The following is a 15,145-nucleotide window of genomic DNA, read 5'->3' as shown; positions in this document are numbered from 1 at the left end:
CACACCATTCCTGTTAGGGCATTGTCAAACTTCATCCAAAGGTTGCTCAGGACCTGCCCGGCTGCTTCCAGGGTGGTACCCCCTTGTGTGTCTGGTGTCACTGTGGAGCACGGGCTGCATAGGGACAGGACAGTGCTGCGCAAATTTGGCAATGAAAGTAGAATGTGAACCTGCTAGCAAGTTAACAGCTCTATCCAACAAAGACATTGTAATCAGGCGAGTCAGCACCCTTTGTTCAAACTGGAATAATTTTTCTTTTCCCAGTTGCTTGTTTTTCCCTGTCCTGTATATCCGATCGGTTTTTTCTGGATTCTCCATTTATCTTTGGTTTTCAGGCACACCAGTTCTGCTTCTGGGATGGAATAGTCGATGTGACCTGGGAAGGTGCAGTGGTTGGGGCCAGTTGGCTGGCTGTTGCCTGTACCGCAGGCAAGCATACAGTATGCGACCTAATTTCAGTATAGAAACCCACTCTGCTTTGGAAAAGCAGTTGCTGCCGTGTCTTCCTGCAGCTTGCGTGTACTGTACCAGTGAATCGGCATTTGCCTTTGTCTTGCAAAGGCTTGGAGGTATTGCCGGTTGAAACTCTGCTTGTGCCGTCTCTTTTCTCCTGCTTCTCTAAAGCTATAATCTTCTGTTGCCATCCTTTTTGATGGAATCTTGACTATAAAGGCTTGCGCAAAAAAAACTTACTGACTTAATTCCTAAAAATCTCCCACAGTAGATTAAATGACCTTATGTTATATTCTCAACTTATCCCTCCAAATACACATTTTATTTTCTAGTGTGATATTCCAATTTCACGGCTGCTAAATACATTGATAAAAATATGGAAACAAAGCAGTATAGCTTGAGAGAAGTATAATTATTCCACTTTTGTTCAAGTGGTTTCAGTGGAATCATAATCTTTTTTTGTTTTTAAATGAGAGTAAAAACAGCTGTTTTCTGCTAAGTGTAAGAGATTGTCCCCACTTCCAGTATGGTAATTTTGAGGAAATGCTTAGCTGTGTTTTGTTAAAGACTGATGTAGCAATAGGAAGGTCATCATTTTGACTAATTGAAAAAGCCTCTACAAAGTACAAAGCCTTACAGAAATTGTAATTACAGGAGTCTTTAACCATGTAGTGCAGCATGTGGAAGCTACTTGTAAGGCAGAGTCATCCTTTAGTTTTGAGATTACGTTAAATCCCAGAGCCTGTAATTATATGCATGTTGCTGGCAGGAGCCGGTGCTGGGCTGATTGTGTTCATTGAACAGGGTCGTTACTTGTTGTTTCTCTCCCCGAGATCTACAAGCATCCTAGAAGGCGCAGTGCTGTTTGTGGTACCTTTCACTGCTGCTTCTGCTGGGAGGGCAGACAGACTACCTTGGTCGTAGGTTCTCTCTTTACATTTTGAAAGATTATAGGTTCTTTACTAATTGCTGGTTCGGAAGATACAAGGACAAATTATTAGAAATGCTCCCGAAAGAAAGCGCTCTCTTCTGTCATCGTAAACCAAACCAAAGAAAGGGTACGGACACATGTACGGACTAGAAATGGAGCGGTATCTGAAATGGTTCACAAGCTATTGGTTTAATGAAGAGACTTCTTTCTGAATTAAATCTCGATTAGTTGTGGCTGTGCTTGAAATGACCTTTGAGAGACTGCAACGTATTTGTGCTACTAAAAGTTTCTACTTTTTGTAGTACGTACAGCGTCTTCATATTTTATAATTCTCTTAAATCCCTGACTAGTTTTAAACACAGGTTTGCAGCTCGGAAAGCCTGGGAAAAGCCGAACGACCAGCAACTGAAGTGAGGTTAGGAATGAAAAGTCAGAGCTGTGCTGCAGCTCTCAAATGGCTTCTTAGGACAGTTTCTCCAGCGAGAAACATCTCTTAACCTTTCTATAACAATGCAGTTTCACTGAAAAGGACAGTTTTAATTTTGCCAGTAATTCACATGGACTGGCGTAAAGCCTTTTTGTGAAGCTCTGGTGTGGGATTGCTGTGAAGGATAACATAGGGAATGCTGTTCCTTACGTTATGCTAGAGGGTGGTGTGTGCTGGAGAGTTATGTTCATACAGAAAAGGTGCATGTATTCTGTTTCCTTTAATACAACATTATAAATTGTATAAAATATATCAGTAAACCGGACTTTTTTTTTAATCAATTAAAATGTGATTCATTGCTGTATTATAAAAGGCTTTAACAAAAAGCTGTCCCAGAATGTAGCAATATTGACTGATTTTACCACCAGTTGTTTAATACCTGCCGATTCAAAAAGGCTAACATAGCTTGGAGCCAATAAATTAAGATATTTTTTTTCTATCCAGAAAGCCCCTGAATTATTTTTTACGAATCTGTTCCTAGACAATGAAGCTACCATATTTGTGCGGTGCCACAGCAATGGTGTCTGGGCATCCACTCAGATCTTTCACAGAGTTTATTCTCATCCCCTGTTACCGCTTTCAGCACACGCATATCTTTGCTTTCCAACGTGCTGCACCTTCTACCTGAAATGTTCTCCAGCAGTGGTCCTCGGAAGCCACTGCACCTCTTCATGATTTTTCATGACCTGTAAAGCCTTCTGCCGCAAAGTCTGCGTGAAACTCTGATGGTGTTGCAAAGATGGTTAATATAGCTAGAAAATAGCTGCTGTAGTTGATTTAATAAAAATGTAAATTTACAAGACTCTCCGAATTATGCAAAGCTGACGAGTCGTCTGCGTTGATAATCTGAGCGCTGGAGAACAACAGGGTGGTTTTATGGCGCTTTCCTTTTTATTCCCTCTCCCTGTAGTGAAGGGGAATCTTTGTAATACAACACTATCCATTGCAAGACTGAGTCTGCTGCTGCTTGGGAATACAGCTCGTGTCTTTGGGATGAAAAATGTTCAAATTTTGTTTTATTAAGATTGAGATTCTTGGCTTTGTTGCTCGTTCTTGATTGATATCAGGACGTATCAAATACAATAGTGGAAATGTTTCCATTTTCAAAACAGAAGGATCCATACGGTCATTTATTATTTTCAGAGCTAGATTAATTCTCATTTTGCATAGAAATCTGACTTTTGATTTGAATAATGTGGTAGGTGCCACTGGTATCTTTTAAAATGATGGATCAAAATATTCAGTTGTAGAAAATCTTAATGCATTCAGAGTTCATAATATTTCATTTCATTTTTCTTATCCGGATGGATCCGCTAGATATCATTTGTGCCTTCCTGACACATTAAACATTTGATATCTGTGTGTCTTTCTAGTTGCCTTACCGTTTCATTGAGGCTGTAGTTTGAGTATATCACTGTCTTCATTGAACCCCATGGGTTGGCTTTCTAAAAGGACTGGGGTTTTGGTGTACACCGCTTTGACCAAGTGAGCAGTCTGTGGTGCATCCCCTTCATAGTGGTGACACACAGACTTGGCCCGCAAGGGAAAATAGGAGCATGTGACATCCAAAAACAGCAATGGCAGTTCACATAGACAAACGCCCTGTAAAGTAAAAGAGGGGAGAGGGGTGTAACTGATTTTGAGGTGCTGCTCAGTCAGCACGTGAAAGGAAATATTTGATGCAGTGTGTGAGTGGAATTGAACCAAGAAGTATCTTCTGGGTATATGTTCCTATGAAACGGAAGGGTGTAAGTATTCACGGAATCACGGAGTTTCAGAGTTGGAAGGGATCTCTAGAGATCATCTAGTCCAGCTCCCCTGCCAAAGCAGGATTGCCCAGAGCACATTACTCAGGACTGCATCCAGGTGGGTCTTGAAAATCTCCAGGGAAGGGGACTCCACAACCCCCCCGGGCAGCCTGTGCCAGTGCTCTGTCACCCTCACCGTAAAGAAGTGTTTCCGTGTATTTGAACGGAACTTCCTATGTTCTAACTTGTGCCCGTTACCCCTCGTCCTGTCACTGGGAACCATTGAAAAGAGCCTGGCTCCATCCTCCTTCAACCCACCCTTTAGATACTTGTATGCCATAATAAGGTCTCCCCTCAGCCTTCTCTTCTCCAGGCTAAAGAGTCCCAGCTCTCTCAGCCTTTCCTCATAAGTTATGAATTTCCTTATAAGTTATTAGAGTTATGTTTTCTGGGTAAAAAAGGTGGTTTTGGCAAACTTAATTTTTTTTCTCGAAATACAGTTTGATATTGTGCAGAATTTGTATTTTTCACTGAATACTGTATTTCCATAGATGTTTCCTGATTCTATCTAAATGACAAACTATATAAACATTACAATCTTCAATCTAATTTAGATAAATTTTATGACATAATTTTTTTTTTATCCTGCAGAGAAGTGTAATAGATCTTAACTTTTTTGATTCATGTACTTCATCTAATGTGATCCGATAAGATTAAGCTGAAGATGGTGTTAAATAGGATACGTATATTATACTGCCTGTCTTATCATATGGAAATATAAGCTTCTTTCATCTAGTGACCTTCTGCTGAGTATTTATGAATACAAGTTCAGTTGAGAAAATATTTGTGTTATATATATCCTAGAGTTTATAAATAACCTTTCGGAGTCCTGAAGAAAGGAATGAGTGCAGCAATAAAAGTGGTACAAATGCATGCTGCTGTCCAAAAGGATCAAAATGAAAAAGAGATTTTTTTACAGATGAGCCTAGAGAAAATAGTAATAACATTTGTAGCTCTGTTAATTAGTAAGGAAGAAACGTAGTTAGTAAAGACTTTGTGTTATATAGAGTATAAGTAAGTTCTCAGTATGTCTGAAGGCTCTTGAACTCCTATTATTACATTACCTACCCTCCCTCCCATCCCACTCCTTTTGTTTTGGGTTTTTTTTTAACTCCTCCCCCATTTTTTCTCCTAAACAACCAGTTGAGTCCATCTGCAGAGCTGAATGACTGACACCTCCGAAAATTATGTCTGACTTTTGGAAAGTTGAGACATTAAATAATCACAAAATCCTTAATTTGGTAAAAAAAGTATTCTAAATAGTTAAGAATACCTGAAGTGTACTTAAATTCATTTCAGAAGCAGGACTTTGGGCAGTTCTGGCAGTTCTGGTGATGTCCCGCAAGAAGGTGGTAAAACCATGAGCATCATGAGTGAATATTTTAGAAATTGTTCCAATAACTGGATTGCTTTTCTTGAACTACCAAAACCAGGAGAAAAAACCCTGCGGTAAATACAATATATCATTACATTCAGTGCTATACTTGAAGTACAAAATCTTTGTCTTATGAAATCTTTTTGAGGAATTCAAATCTGCACATGACCTCCTTTGGCAAGGACAGAAAAATTGTCTGAAGAAACATAAACAAATAATAATCCTATTGACTTGGTTGGAAGTAGCTATTGCTGTGCTTCAGAGGCTATTTAGCATATGCATCAGTAATCTAGAAGTAGTAGTAAACAATACAATGAGCTTTTTGGATCAAGGAGTACATCTTTTCTGTGCTAGCAAAGCCTTATCTGACCAGGGCTGCAGCTGGTTTTGCACATATAGCATAGTTTCGGTATCGTTATTACAGTTTTATACATTTTTACATAATCCTATTGGGGCTCAGCATGTCCTTACAGAAAGTCTTGATTTTTCTCCTGTGTCTGAAGGCTGTTTTTCGCAGCCCCCTAACTCCGTAAGTGTGCGCTCTTTTGCCTCCTCTACCCGGGGGGCTGAACCGGGGTAAGTTGTGGAGTCAGATCCCAAAGGCAAGTCCTGAGCAGTTCTTTCTCATGGTGTAGATAAAACCTCTTGCTGTTCTCTACACAGCAGAAGTCCTCAAGGATGTCAAAATTGCACTCTGAAGGAGAGAAGACAAAAGCGGACTCTCGAGAGCTGCTCACCAAAACCACCTGCTTGTGAAGGGCAGGAGGAGCACTGCAGGCTCACGTGGCTCTCATGTTGGCAGGTGGTGGCAAGGTCTGTCTTCAAAGAGGTGGGAGTGGAGACCTGTCTGCCTGATGCAGATAGTGCTGACCCCACTCTTCACGCAGCCTTCCTTGTTTGTATTGACTGGGAAGAATCAAAGAACATACAGTAGGGCAGCTAAACGATCATCTTGCAGTAGTTTCTGGTTACCCTTGAGGTAAGGGGAGGTGTTTAAATGGCTCTGTCTGGACAGGACAAGATTTATGGCATCAAAGACGGGCACCTGGCAGATGAAAAGACAGCAATGGATGCTTGTCTGCGGAAAGAGGGCAGCAAGTTCGGGGCAGCTTCAGCATCTCGCACCTAAAAGAGTCACGAGCAGGGGCTGTGTGCTGCGGCCATAGCCTTGTGATGGTCTCTGGAACAGCTTTTCCAGTGGGGCACAGAGAAGGGATACAGGGCAGTATTGATTGGTGTTATGGGTGTCAAGTCCTCTTACCTAAGCGAGAGGTGGCAAGAAAGAAGGGTGGTAAATTATCTCCTCAAGAAGCGTATTGGCAGCACTGGCAGACAGAGAGCCACTTACTCCTTTCTTGGGTTCGTCTTTTGCGGGGGATAAGAATACACAACTCCTCTCCCCCTCTGCGCTAGTCCAAGATTTTCCATTTTCTTTCCAGACCACTGAATTGCCCTGGCTTAAACCTCCACGTTCTTTCCCTCATTTCACCCCTCCTTGCACGCCCCATCCATCGCTGGCCGGAGGTCTGCGGTTGGGGGGGTGGCGTGATCAGCCCACCCCTTCAAGTGCATCTGCTTTTCTGCTGCTTGGATTTTACAGCTGTTCGGAACAACAGCCGCTACAAGAAGCAGTAACAAGGTTGGTGAACAGATGACTCGATTACCCCTATCTGGTTTTAATGACAATGAAATAAAATCAATTTTCTCTGGGCCTTGTCTGGGCAATTGCAATTGCGCTGATGGAATGTTTCACCTTGGCCTTGGAAATACGGCTGTTGCTATAACCAATAAAACAAAAATAAGAAAAACAATTACTGTAATAGTGAGTTGGAATACGGGAAGCGCGGAGCTACTGATGCAGCACGGAGCGGGCAGGGAGAGAGAGTTGGCTCCAAGTGTGAAAGCTGCACGTGCCTCCTCCTGGCTTTCTGTAGCTGATGGTAGGATTTGTACACCCAAAGGCTGGACCGTAACTTTAAATATAGCAATGGATAAAACACGTCAGAAGATAAACTGAGCAATTTTGAAATCAAAGCAAGTGAATGGGACAGACTATATGAAGACAGTCCTAAACATATCACACAAGCAAAGCAGAAGTCTTGACAAAGAAATAATTATCTATTGTTTTAAAGGAGAGCAGCTGATGCAGCGCTTGTTTTCTGTGCATAAATCTGACTTGACAAACTTTATGTGGCTTATTTTTCTTCGCTTGCTTGCTTGGGTTTTAGAATGGGTGTGGAGTTTTGTCCTTTAGTAAAATTTTGGCTCCATAAAGGTGGGATGGAGCTCTAGCTTAAGTGGTGTGCTCCACTTCATCGTTTTCTGAATGAATTGTAAAGGCAGGTTAATTTGCTGTATGAATAGGTGTAAGACGGCGCAAAACTCCTGGTGAGCTGAAGAAATCTTACAAAATCTTACAAATGGTGCAGTGTTTGGTGAAATAAATTTTCAGGTGCACTAAAAGCTACTCTCTTCTCTAGTGAGGGGAGCAAACCTGGTTCACTGTGTGTTTTCTATGCAGCATCATTTTATTTATTTTGATGTGATCAAATGCTCGGTGGTCCTGCCCACACATAACAATCCATCACTTCCCTCCAACTCTCACCCTCCCCCTGTGGTCTGTGCTTCAATGGCAGTAATATGCTTGTCTACAATTGTCAAAAAGCTTTCCTGGTGATAAAATCAGGCTTTTCCCGTTCTTCTTCCCTACAGATCTGTAAGATTAAATCTTTAATGTGCTTTGATTAGAATGTTTTCCATTTGAAATAGGCTCCTTCTCCCCCAGAATTTGGATTCCTAGGGTTTTTTTTTGCCCCGTTTATCCCGAGGGTAAGGGGAAAGGAAAGATGGGAGGAAAGAGAGAGGAGAAAAATCACCACGTCTGCTGAAACGCGGGGCCCTTTGCCTGGCACAGCAACCATCGCTCCCTGCACAGTCAGGGAATGCGAGAGACTGGGGAACGGCTCCCTCTAATATCCGCGTCCGGGTGTGCAGTTGGATGCTTTCTAGCTTTTAAAGAAATACTGCTTTTCAAGCCCTTCCTCTCCCCGTGCAGGTGGTGGTGGTGGTAGTAGTGAATGACACAGCTTTGCTGGATGACACAGAGCTGATCTCTGCATCAGCCAAGAGGAATTAAGCTTTGTCACTCCCCGCCGGGGCTACCTTTCGCCTGGTATGTGCGGGAGGAGGAATTCACAGGCTTCTGCTGCATTCACCCGAGCGGAGCCCTGAGCGCGCTTTGCCAGGGCAGGCAGGCAGCGAGAATGATAGCTGTCTCTTTTAAATGCCGCTGTCAAATCCTGAGGAGACTTGCTAAAGGTACCGTGCTTTTCTTCTTATTCATTCAGGGGCTCCGTTGCAGCCTTCCAGAGGCACAGCCTCACGTTTTTACTTTTAAATATGACCGTCCTTCCAATTTACTGTCAGGCAACAAAGAACTCTGAATACAGAAAGGTGTAGGGGCTCTTTCAGTATTACATGTCCCATGCTGTGCTCCTGCTAGGAAGACAGGTTCCTGATTTCTTTTTCTTTTTCTTTTTAATTTTTTTATTGCTAAAGGGAGATTTTTTTTCTAAGTGAAGTGCTAAAGTTATTGTGGGGTGTAATTGTTTTGTATTTTTGCTAACGGCTCAGAGGAGTCCCTCCTGGGTCAGTGTATGCTCTGCCTTACGGGGAACAACTGACAGTGATATTCAGGACCTATATCCAGGATGAGTTTCTGTTGTTTAACGCCTTTCGTGAGCTATTTCTATCTATGCGTTAGATGCCAAAGACTGTTGTATGTGATGAAGTACGGATAGCAGCGTGTGTTTTTTCAGGGCTGCTCTCGCATGTCACACTTGTGAAGTTAATTTGCCTGATAGAGCAGTGTGCATTTTATGTTACTGTAAATCTTTGTGATTGCTGGTTTTATCACTCAGGACTTTAAAATACTACTTGCATCTTACTCTGACTCTTGTGCGATTATTAAAGCAGCTATGTGAAAACCTGTCTGGATAAGACACCTTTCCTCTTCAGAAATTAAAATATCTTACTTTCTAAAAATAACTTAATTTAAAAAAAAAAAACAACCAACTGTCATGTTTGATAATTTTTCCTTCTCTGTGTGAAAAGGTTTGCTTTGGGATTTTGGCTGGTTTTTTTGGTGGAAACTTCCAACATTATAGTAGCATTATGTGTCTGCAAATAAGAAGCTTCTGGTTTTTAGCTTGGGTACTGTGAAACATTTAATGGCCATTCCTGTGCAGCTGGAAACATATCCGTATGTAAATGAAACTATTTGTATCAGTCTAGCTTGCAAAATCAGAAATCTTTGATTATAAGTCAGTATAGCTCAAAATCAGTATTTTATTCTGCAGAAGCATGAAAGAGTAAGATGCTAATACAATCAGGTCAATAATGGGAAAAGAGAAGAATATGGCAATCAAACTTATATAATTTATTTTCCTGTTCTTTAGCTTGCTGTATGGGTCCATGTTGTTTAAAACATGCAAACTCAAATATTTATTAATCATCCCCTCCTCTGTAATTTGCTTCTCTTTCAAATCTGTGCTGGGTAATGGCTGTTTTTCTCGTATGTGTAAAATATTTCTATTTTGGTAGCTCTATTACACATTTATCAGGTTGGAAGTCAGCATTTTCTCTTTTCCTGGTTTGAGTAGAGGAACCTTTTTGTCTGCTGATGTCTTTATAAGACAGATCTGGGCACTAATTTAGGCTCTCACTGATGAGAGTTGTTGTTCCACTTAAATACAGTTTCCCTGGGAATAATCAATATTCTTATACATCATAGCTGTCTTAATTCTTTCACACTTCCATCATTCAACAGAAGTCAGGCTAGTGTTTTTTTCTCCTTTGAAATAATCTTAACTTCCTTTGAGACTCCTCGCTCCTCCCACTCCCTCCCAATAGGAACTGGCATGATACTATTGATTTTTTGCATTAAAGAAATGTCCCTTATGCTTGTTTTTCTAGTCCATAAAAAAAATAAAGCAGTCCAGGGGTATGTTCATAGATATTCTCCTGTAAGCCTTATGCATGCCAGAGCGGAGTTGCTGTCCTAATTGACAGGCTCCTGAATATTCACCATTTTGAGTAAAACCTTTGTTCTTTTAGCTAACTCTTCGTGTTCTGTGGCCTTGGCTTTTGCATCTCACACACCAGTTGTGGACAGCTCGACACAGTCAGACTCGCTGAGGACAGGGGTGGACCTTCACGTTGTTAGTGTGGAGAGGACTCTTGCCATCAGCTGGGAAGATCCCCTTCCCTTCTGGCTTGCTCGTCCTGGGGTTTGGTGCTTTCATTGAATTCCTTTGCTCCAAAAGAAAGGCGCCTTCCTTTAGTACTGTCGCCCAGCCCATCTCTGCTAGGGTCTTTTTCTTCTGCACTAGTCCTGTACCTTTGTGCAGCTCCCCAAAATCATTTCTTTACTATCTTTCAGGCCCTCCCAGGGTGTAAAGGAATAGGTATGCTGCACACTTGATTAGTGTCTTGTGTTTTTAATAAATGATAGAAGTGCAGTTAATTGTACATTAAAAAGTGGAAATACCTGCTTTCCTTTATTTGTGCATGTCATTTTTCGTGCCTGTCTTGACAAAGTAAGCTTGTAACTTCATTTCTTGTTCTTTCAGATAAGGATGTAAACGGAGATGCCTCATCTGGGCAACTGGAGCCTCTCCAAAAGCAATTCTTCCCAACAGGGAGGTGCTCAGACAATACTGTGTTTTACAACAATTACACTCCCCTCTTCCTGTGCTTCATCTTAACCTTTCAAAGCAAAAAGCAGAGCTGCTTCTCTTTGGATTGCTACACATGCTTAGTTTGGCATTTAAAAGTCTCTGGCAGTAGAATCTTCCAAGTGTTCTGAGTGAATTTCAAGGCAAAAATACCATATAGTCGTGGGCACGCTCTCTAAAACCTGGTCAGTGACCCACTGCTTCTCTTCCTTCCCGTAGCTGTGAATCAGACCCTGCAGCATGACAACCCGTACCTCTCTTGTCCTCACCTCCAGGGTCATTTCCAGATGGGAACATTGGTCTCCTCCTCTGTCAATTTTGGAGGTCAATACATTTTCAGTAATGAAAATGCATGTTACCAAGCTTAGGCAAAGCTCCATATTTGTGTCCATTAACAAGCAACCATGAGAGAAAATTATTTTATTTGATGATGCAATTTGCAAGAAGGATGCTGTGTGAGACTCTTGTCTCGTACATGCTGAGACATGATTTGAATTTAGATCTAGTCCATCTAGTTAAGAACCAAAAAACCATTCCTGTTTTCTACACCAGTGTGTTGTTTCTACACTGGTGTGTTTTTTCTATGCCCGTGTGTTGTTTCCACGCTATTTTTTAGTTACAGTTTTTTTAATATCAGTTAAAATGTTTATGGTGGATGGCGGACTTGTGTTGTAGTTACCTGATTTCTTTCATGTATAAATCTCTCATGCTTTTACCTTTGAGCTGAAATATTGCTGGCTCAGTGTCTTTTTAGTTGTGATTATCTATACGTATTTGGAGATGGAGATATATACGTGTGTATATATATTTTAAGCAATGTTGAAAGTGGTTAAGCAGTTCTGAAAAGAGAAACTATCTTCTCAACCATATTAACTACTAAAATTTGCACTGAGGGTTTTTTTTTTTATTTATTTTTATGTATTCTTTTAATTTTTTATCTCTTTCCTATCCCAAAACAGCAAGGTAAGCCAAAAGCTATATTAAGAATCTGCAGCAATAGCCGTTTTTATAGATCTCCCTATGAGGAGTACTGGGCTCAGAGGGAATGGTAACTTTATTTGGACCAGATGAATATACAGAAATGCCACATTTGAAGTTGTAAGTGCAACCGTGAATCTGCTCTTCATACAGCTGCTTGTACTGTAGAATGTTTTTTTGTACAGTGGAGAAATACTAGGTTTTTTTTCCCCCCAGTTTATTTCTGTAAGATCTTGGGCACTGAGCAGTATGCTGTGCATACCAAAGAGTCTGTGGTAATCACCTACATTGAATATACATGGTAAATCAAAATTGCACAATTTACAATAATTATGTTAAGTATAACAGTGTCGTACAATAGTGAAAAGTTGCTGAAATGTGTAAGCTGGTCAGGTTTACAGCTAAATTAACCGCTTTATAGTTTAAAAATTGCCATTCAAGCAATACATTACAGAGCCTTGGCTGTGGTTGATTTATGTATGGACATGTTCGTTTTTTTCCTTTATTAGCCCCAAGAACAGGTCTTTCGGGAAGCTGTGTCTGCTGCATGAAGTTGCTTACAGAAATGTGTCTCTCTGTTAGAGGCAGGAATGCATTTTTTAACATACCCAGATCGGCGAAGTTATTCTGGATATTATTGTAATGGAAACAGTATATGAGCACTCTGATAAAGATGTCAACTGCTGTTACGCAGCACATAGCATAAGAAGCTGAGTGGTCTGCCTTTCACCCATCAAAGCTTTATAGTGTATCTTCAGGATAATTTATCACCTACTGCGCATACAGATCCTTTCTGCAGACGTAGATTTTTATGCTCCCAATATGTTTCCAATACAGTAAGATAAAGCAAAGACTAAAAGGCAGGATGGTGCACTCCCAGTTTACAAGATGATCAGTTATTCAAAAATTGGTTAGGGGCCTAAAGCATGGAAGGATGAACTCTGAATGTAGCTGGATGTAGGTTTTACTTTGCTCTGTGCACAAGCAACTACAACAAGAGCAGACCCAGATATTTTTTTTTAAAAGCATAAAATTAAATTGGTGTTAAAGACTTGAAAATGAGGCTGTATAGTATTTTATTACAAACTCTCCAGTGTTGCAGAGAATCAACCCTGGTTGTGACAGCAAGTTGCCAGCCTGCACATTATTTTATTAGCAATAGTAACTACAAGGTCTGGTTTTGTCATTAAGTTGTTTACAAAAATACAAGTTTACAGTAACAGAATTGAGTCAACAGCTTGCTTTGAATGAAGTAAAAATCACAACTAACAATATCCGTAAGGACTTTTGAACATAACTTAGTTCCCTGTCTTTCTAAAATTAGTTCTGAATATTCAAAAAACTCTTTAAGTGTGCTGGCAAGTTCTATGAATAGGCAGTCAGCATGGATATGTTGGCTTTGTGCATTTGGTTGGGGTTTTGGAAACAGGCTTTGAGGTTTTTTGTACTCAACACATGTTTATCCAAGTTGTCCACATCTAATTTTTTTCCATTTTATTTCTAAAAGTGACTTCTGTGTTTCTTCTGGCTTAGTGAACAAACTGTGGTGAAAGAATAAAGAGTGGAAGCAAAACCTGGAAACTTTCTGTTATGGTTTGAGAAACCCACAATTTATTGTCGTTAAGACAATTATGCTATTACCTGATGACCCCTCCCCACCCCGGAAGGGGAATCAGGAAAAAACAAGGAAACCTGAGGGTTGAAATATAAACAGATTTAATAGAATAAGACTAAATAATTAACATTAATAACACTAAAGAACCGATATTGATCCCGATACCAATACAGAATATGCAAAGATTATACTCAGCCCATTCTATCAGTAGGAAGCTGTGCACTCCAAGCAGTGGACAGCAAATGTCAGACACTGTGAGCACTACGGCTTCAGGAGGAAGGGAAGGCCTCAGGGGTCTGGCATCGGGGCAAGAAGTTCTCAGGATTGCAGCCATCAAGGGAGAGAGAGAACCTCTCAGCAAACTTTCTAATTTACATTGAATGTGACGTTCACGGTATGAAATAATCCAGTTGGCCAGCTTGGGTCAAGTGCCGGGGTCTCGCTCCTCCTTATCCCAATGCCTGGCTAACTCGAAAACACTCAGACCTTGAAACACACATACCATAGCTGGCTATAAAGTAGATATTTTCACAAATTCAGGCACCAGAGTCTTCTAAAAGTGCAGTTTGCCCAAGCATTAGAAGAGAAATTTGTCCTGTGTCGCTTAAACCAGGACACTTGCTTTTCTGCTAGCATGTGGGAACTTCAGGGCCACCTCCAGCAGTGCAGCCCTTCCTCAGCAACAGCCATGAGCACGTACTTCATGAGAAGACAGGAGGGTGTCCACAGGGGAGAGCTGTAGACAAGGCTGTCAGCAAGGGAATTTTTGACGTTGCTTTTAGTGATTGCAATGAAGTAAATGTAAATAAAACAGAAATCCCATTCCTTGGGACTTGGATTTTTTGTGGTTTTTTTTTGTTTTGGTTTGGTTTGGTTTGGTTTTTTGTTTGTTTGTTTAAAAAAAAATAAAATTATTGAGAGACTGTCAGATAAGAAAATGGAGGCAAAGAGTGGCCATGACCTGCCCTGTGTCACCCAGCTGGTCTGTGGCAGTCTGGGGTACTCCTGTTTTGGCATCACTGGTTAGGAACAGTTACTGAAGCTGGCAGAGACTGTGAGAGAGCAGAGGAGACTGCATGACTTTTTCCCTTCTAGATTTTTCACCTGTCCTTTCTTTTTTATTTGCACTTAAGAACACATTTAGCCAGGATTGTTTTAAGATCGCTTTGAAATGGTAAGTGCCTGCTTTATGATCGCTGAAGGACGGGGAGAGAGAGATTAATTTTGGTTATGAAGATGTTCCTTCTGTAATTGCTGTTCAGGCTTTCCAGTGCTGTGTAGAACAAAAGAAGCAGATTTATTATAATTAATGAGCATTAGTAGTTTGCAATATTGTCTTTTTTTCAAAAGAATTCTCTGAACGTATTGTCGTAAGAAGTAAAGCAGGGAGGAGAAGAGATTTTTCTCTTCTGCAGCAAGCTGATCCCTGTTCACAAGTTCAAGCAATATTTCTTCCCTGCTAATATATTCAAGAACTGGCAAACTCTTTATTAATTATTCAGGATGATCTAAAGTACAGCGGCATACTAACCAATCTGTGAGAAACTTTGACAGAAAAGAAAGACATAAAAATACTTTCCAAATCAAGCACGTGCCACTTAAAGTAGGAGCACTGCTGCAGCCCTGATGGTCTGAGAATGCGTGTATGGTCGGAGTCCTGCAGAGAAATTATCTCTGGTTTAGATTAGCTGATGTAACGGCGTGCAGGCGCCCGTAAGGTGTAAAGAGAAAGCCGCCGCAGTCATATAAAGAGGCGGTAAGTG

At 40.9% G+C, this 15,145-nt stretch overlaps 1 protein-coding gene across 11 annotated transcripts in view; it reads left to right on the top strand.

The window, feature by feature from the left end:
- GRIP1 (glutamate receptor interacting protein 1) overlaps window positions 1–15,145 on the top strand; it is a gene marked incomplete at its 5' end in the record, with an annotated part of 345,717 nt that overhangs the window by 172,689 nt on the left and 157,883 nt on the right. For 4 of the 11 annotated variants that reach the window (XM_082498467.1, XM_082498475.1, XM_082498470.1 and 1 more), the window contains one exon: window positions 8,318–8,372. The exons of the other annotated variants lie outside the window; for them this stretch is intronic. In XM_082498467.1, the coding sequence (XP_082354593.1) occupies window positions 8,318–8,372 (55 nt within the window). Of the gene's footprint in view, window positions 1–8,317; window positions 8,373–15,145 lie in introns of those variants that run through there. 11 annotated transcript variants of the gene reach the window in all.

Source organism: Vanellus vanellus (genome assembly GCF_965231255.1).
Source record: "Vanellus vanellus genome assembly, chromosome: 1".
Lineage (NCBI taxonomy): Eukaryota > Metazoa > Chordata > Aves > Charadriiformes > Charadriidae > Vanellus > Vanellus vanellus.
The sequence above is the reverse complement of the archived record's forward strand: the minus strand, read 5'-3'. Positions and strand labels throughout refer to the sequence as shown.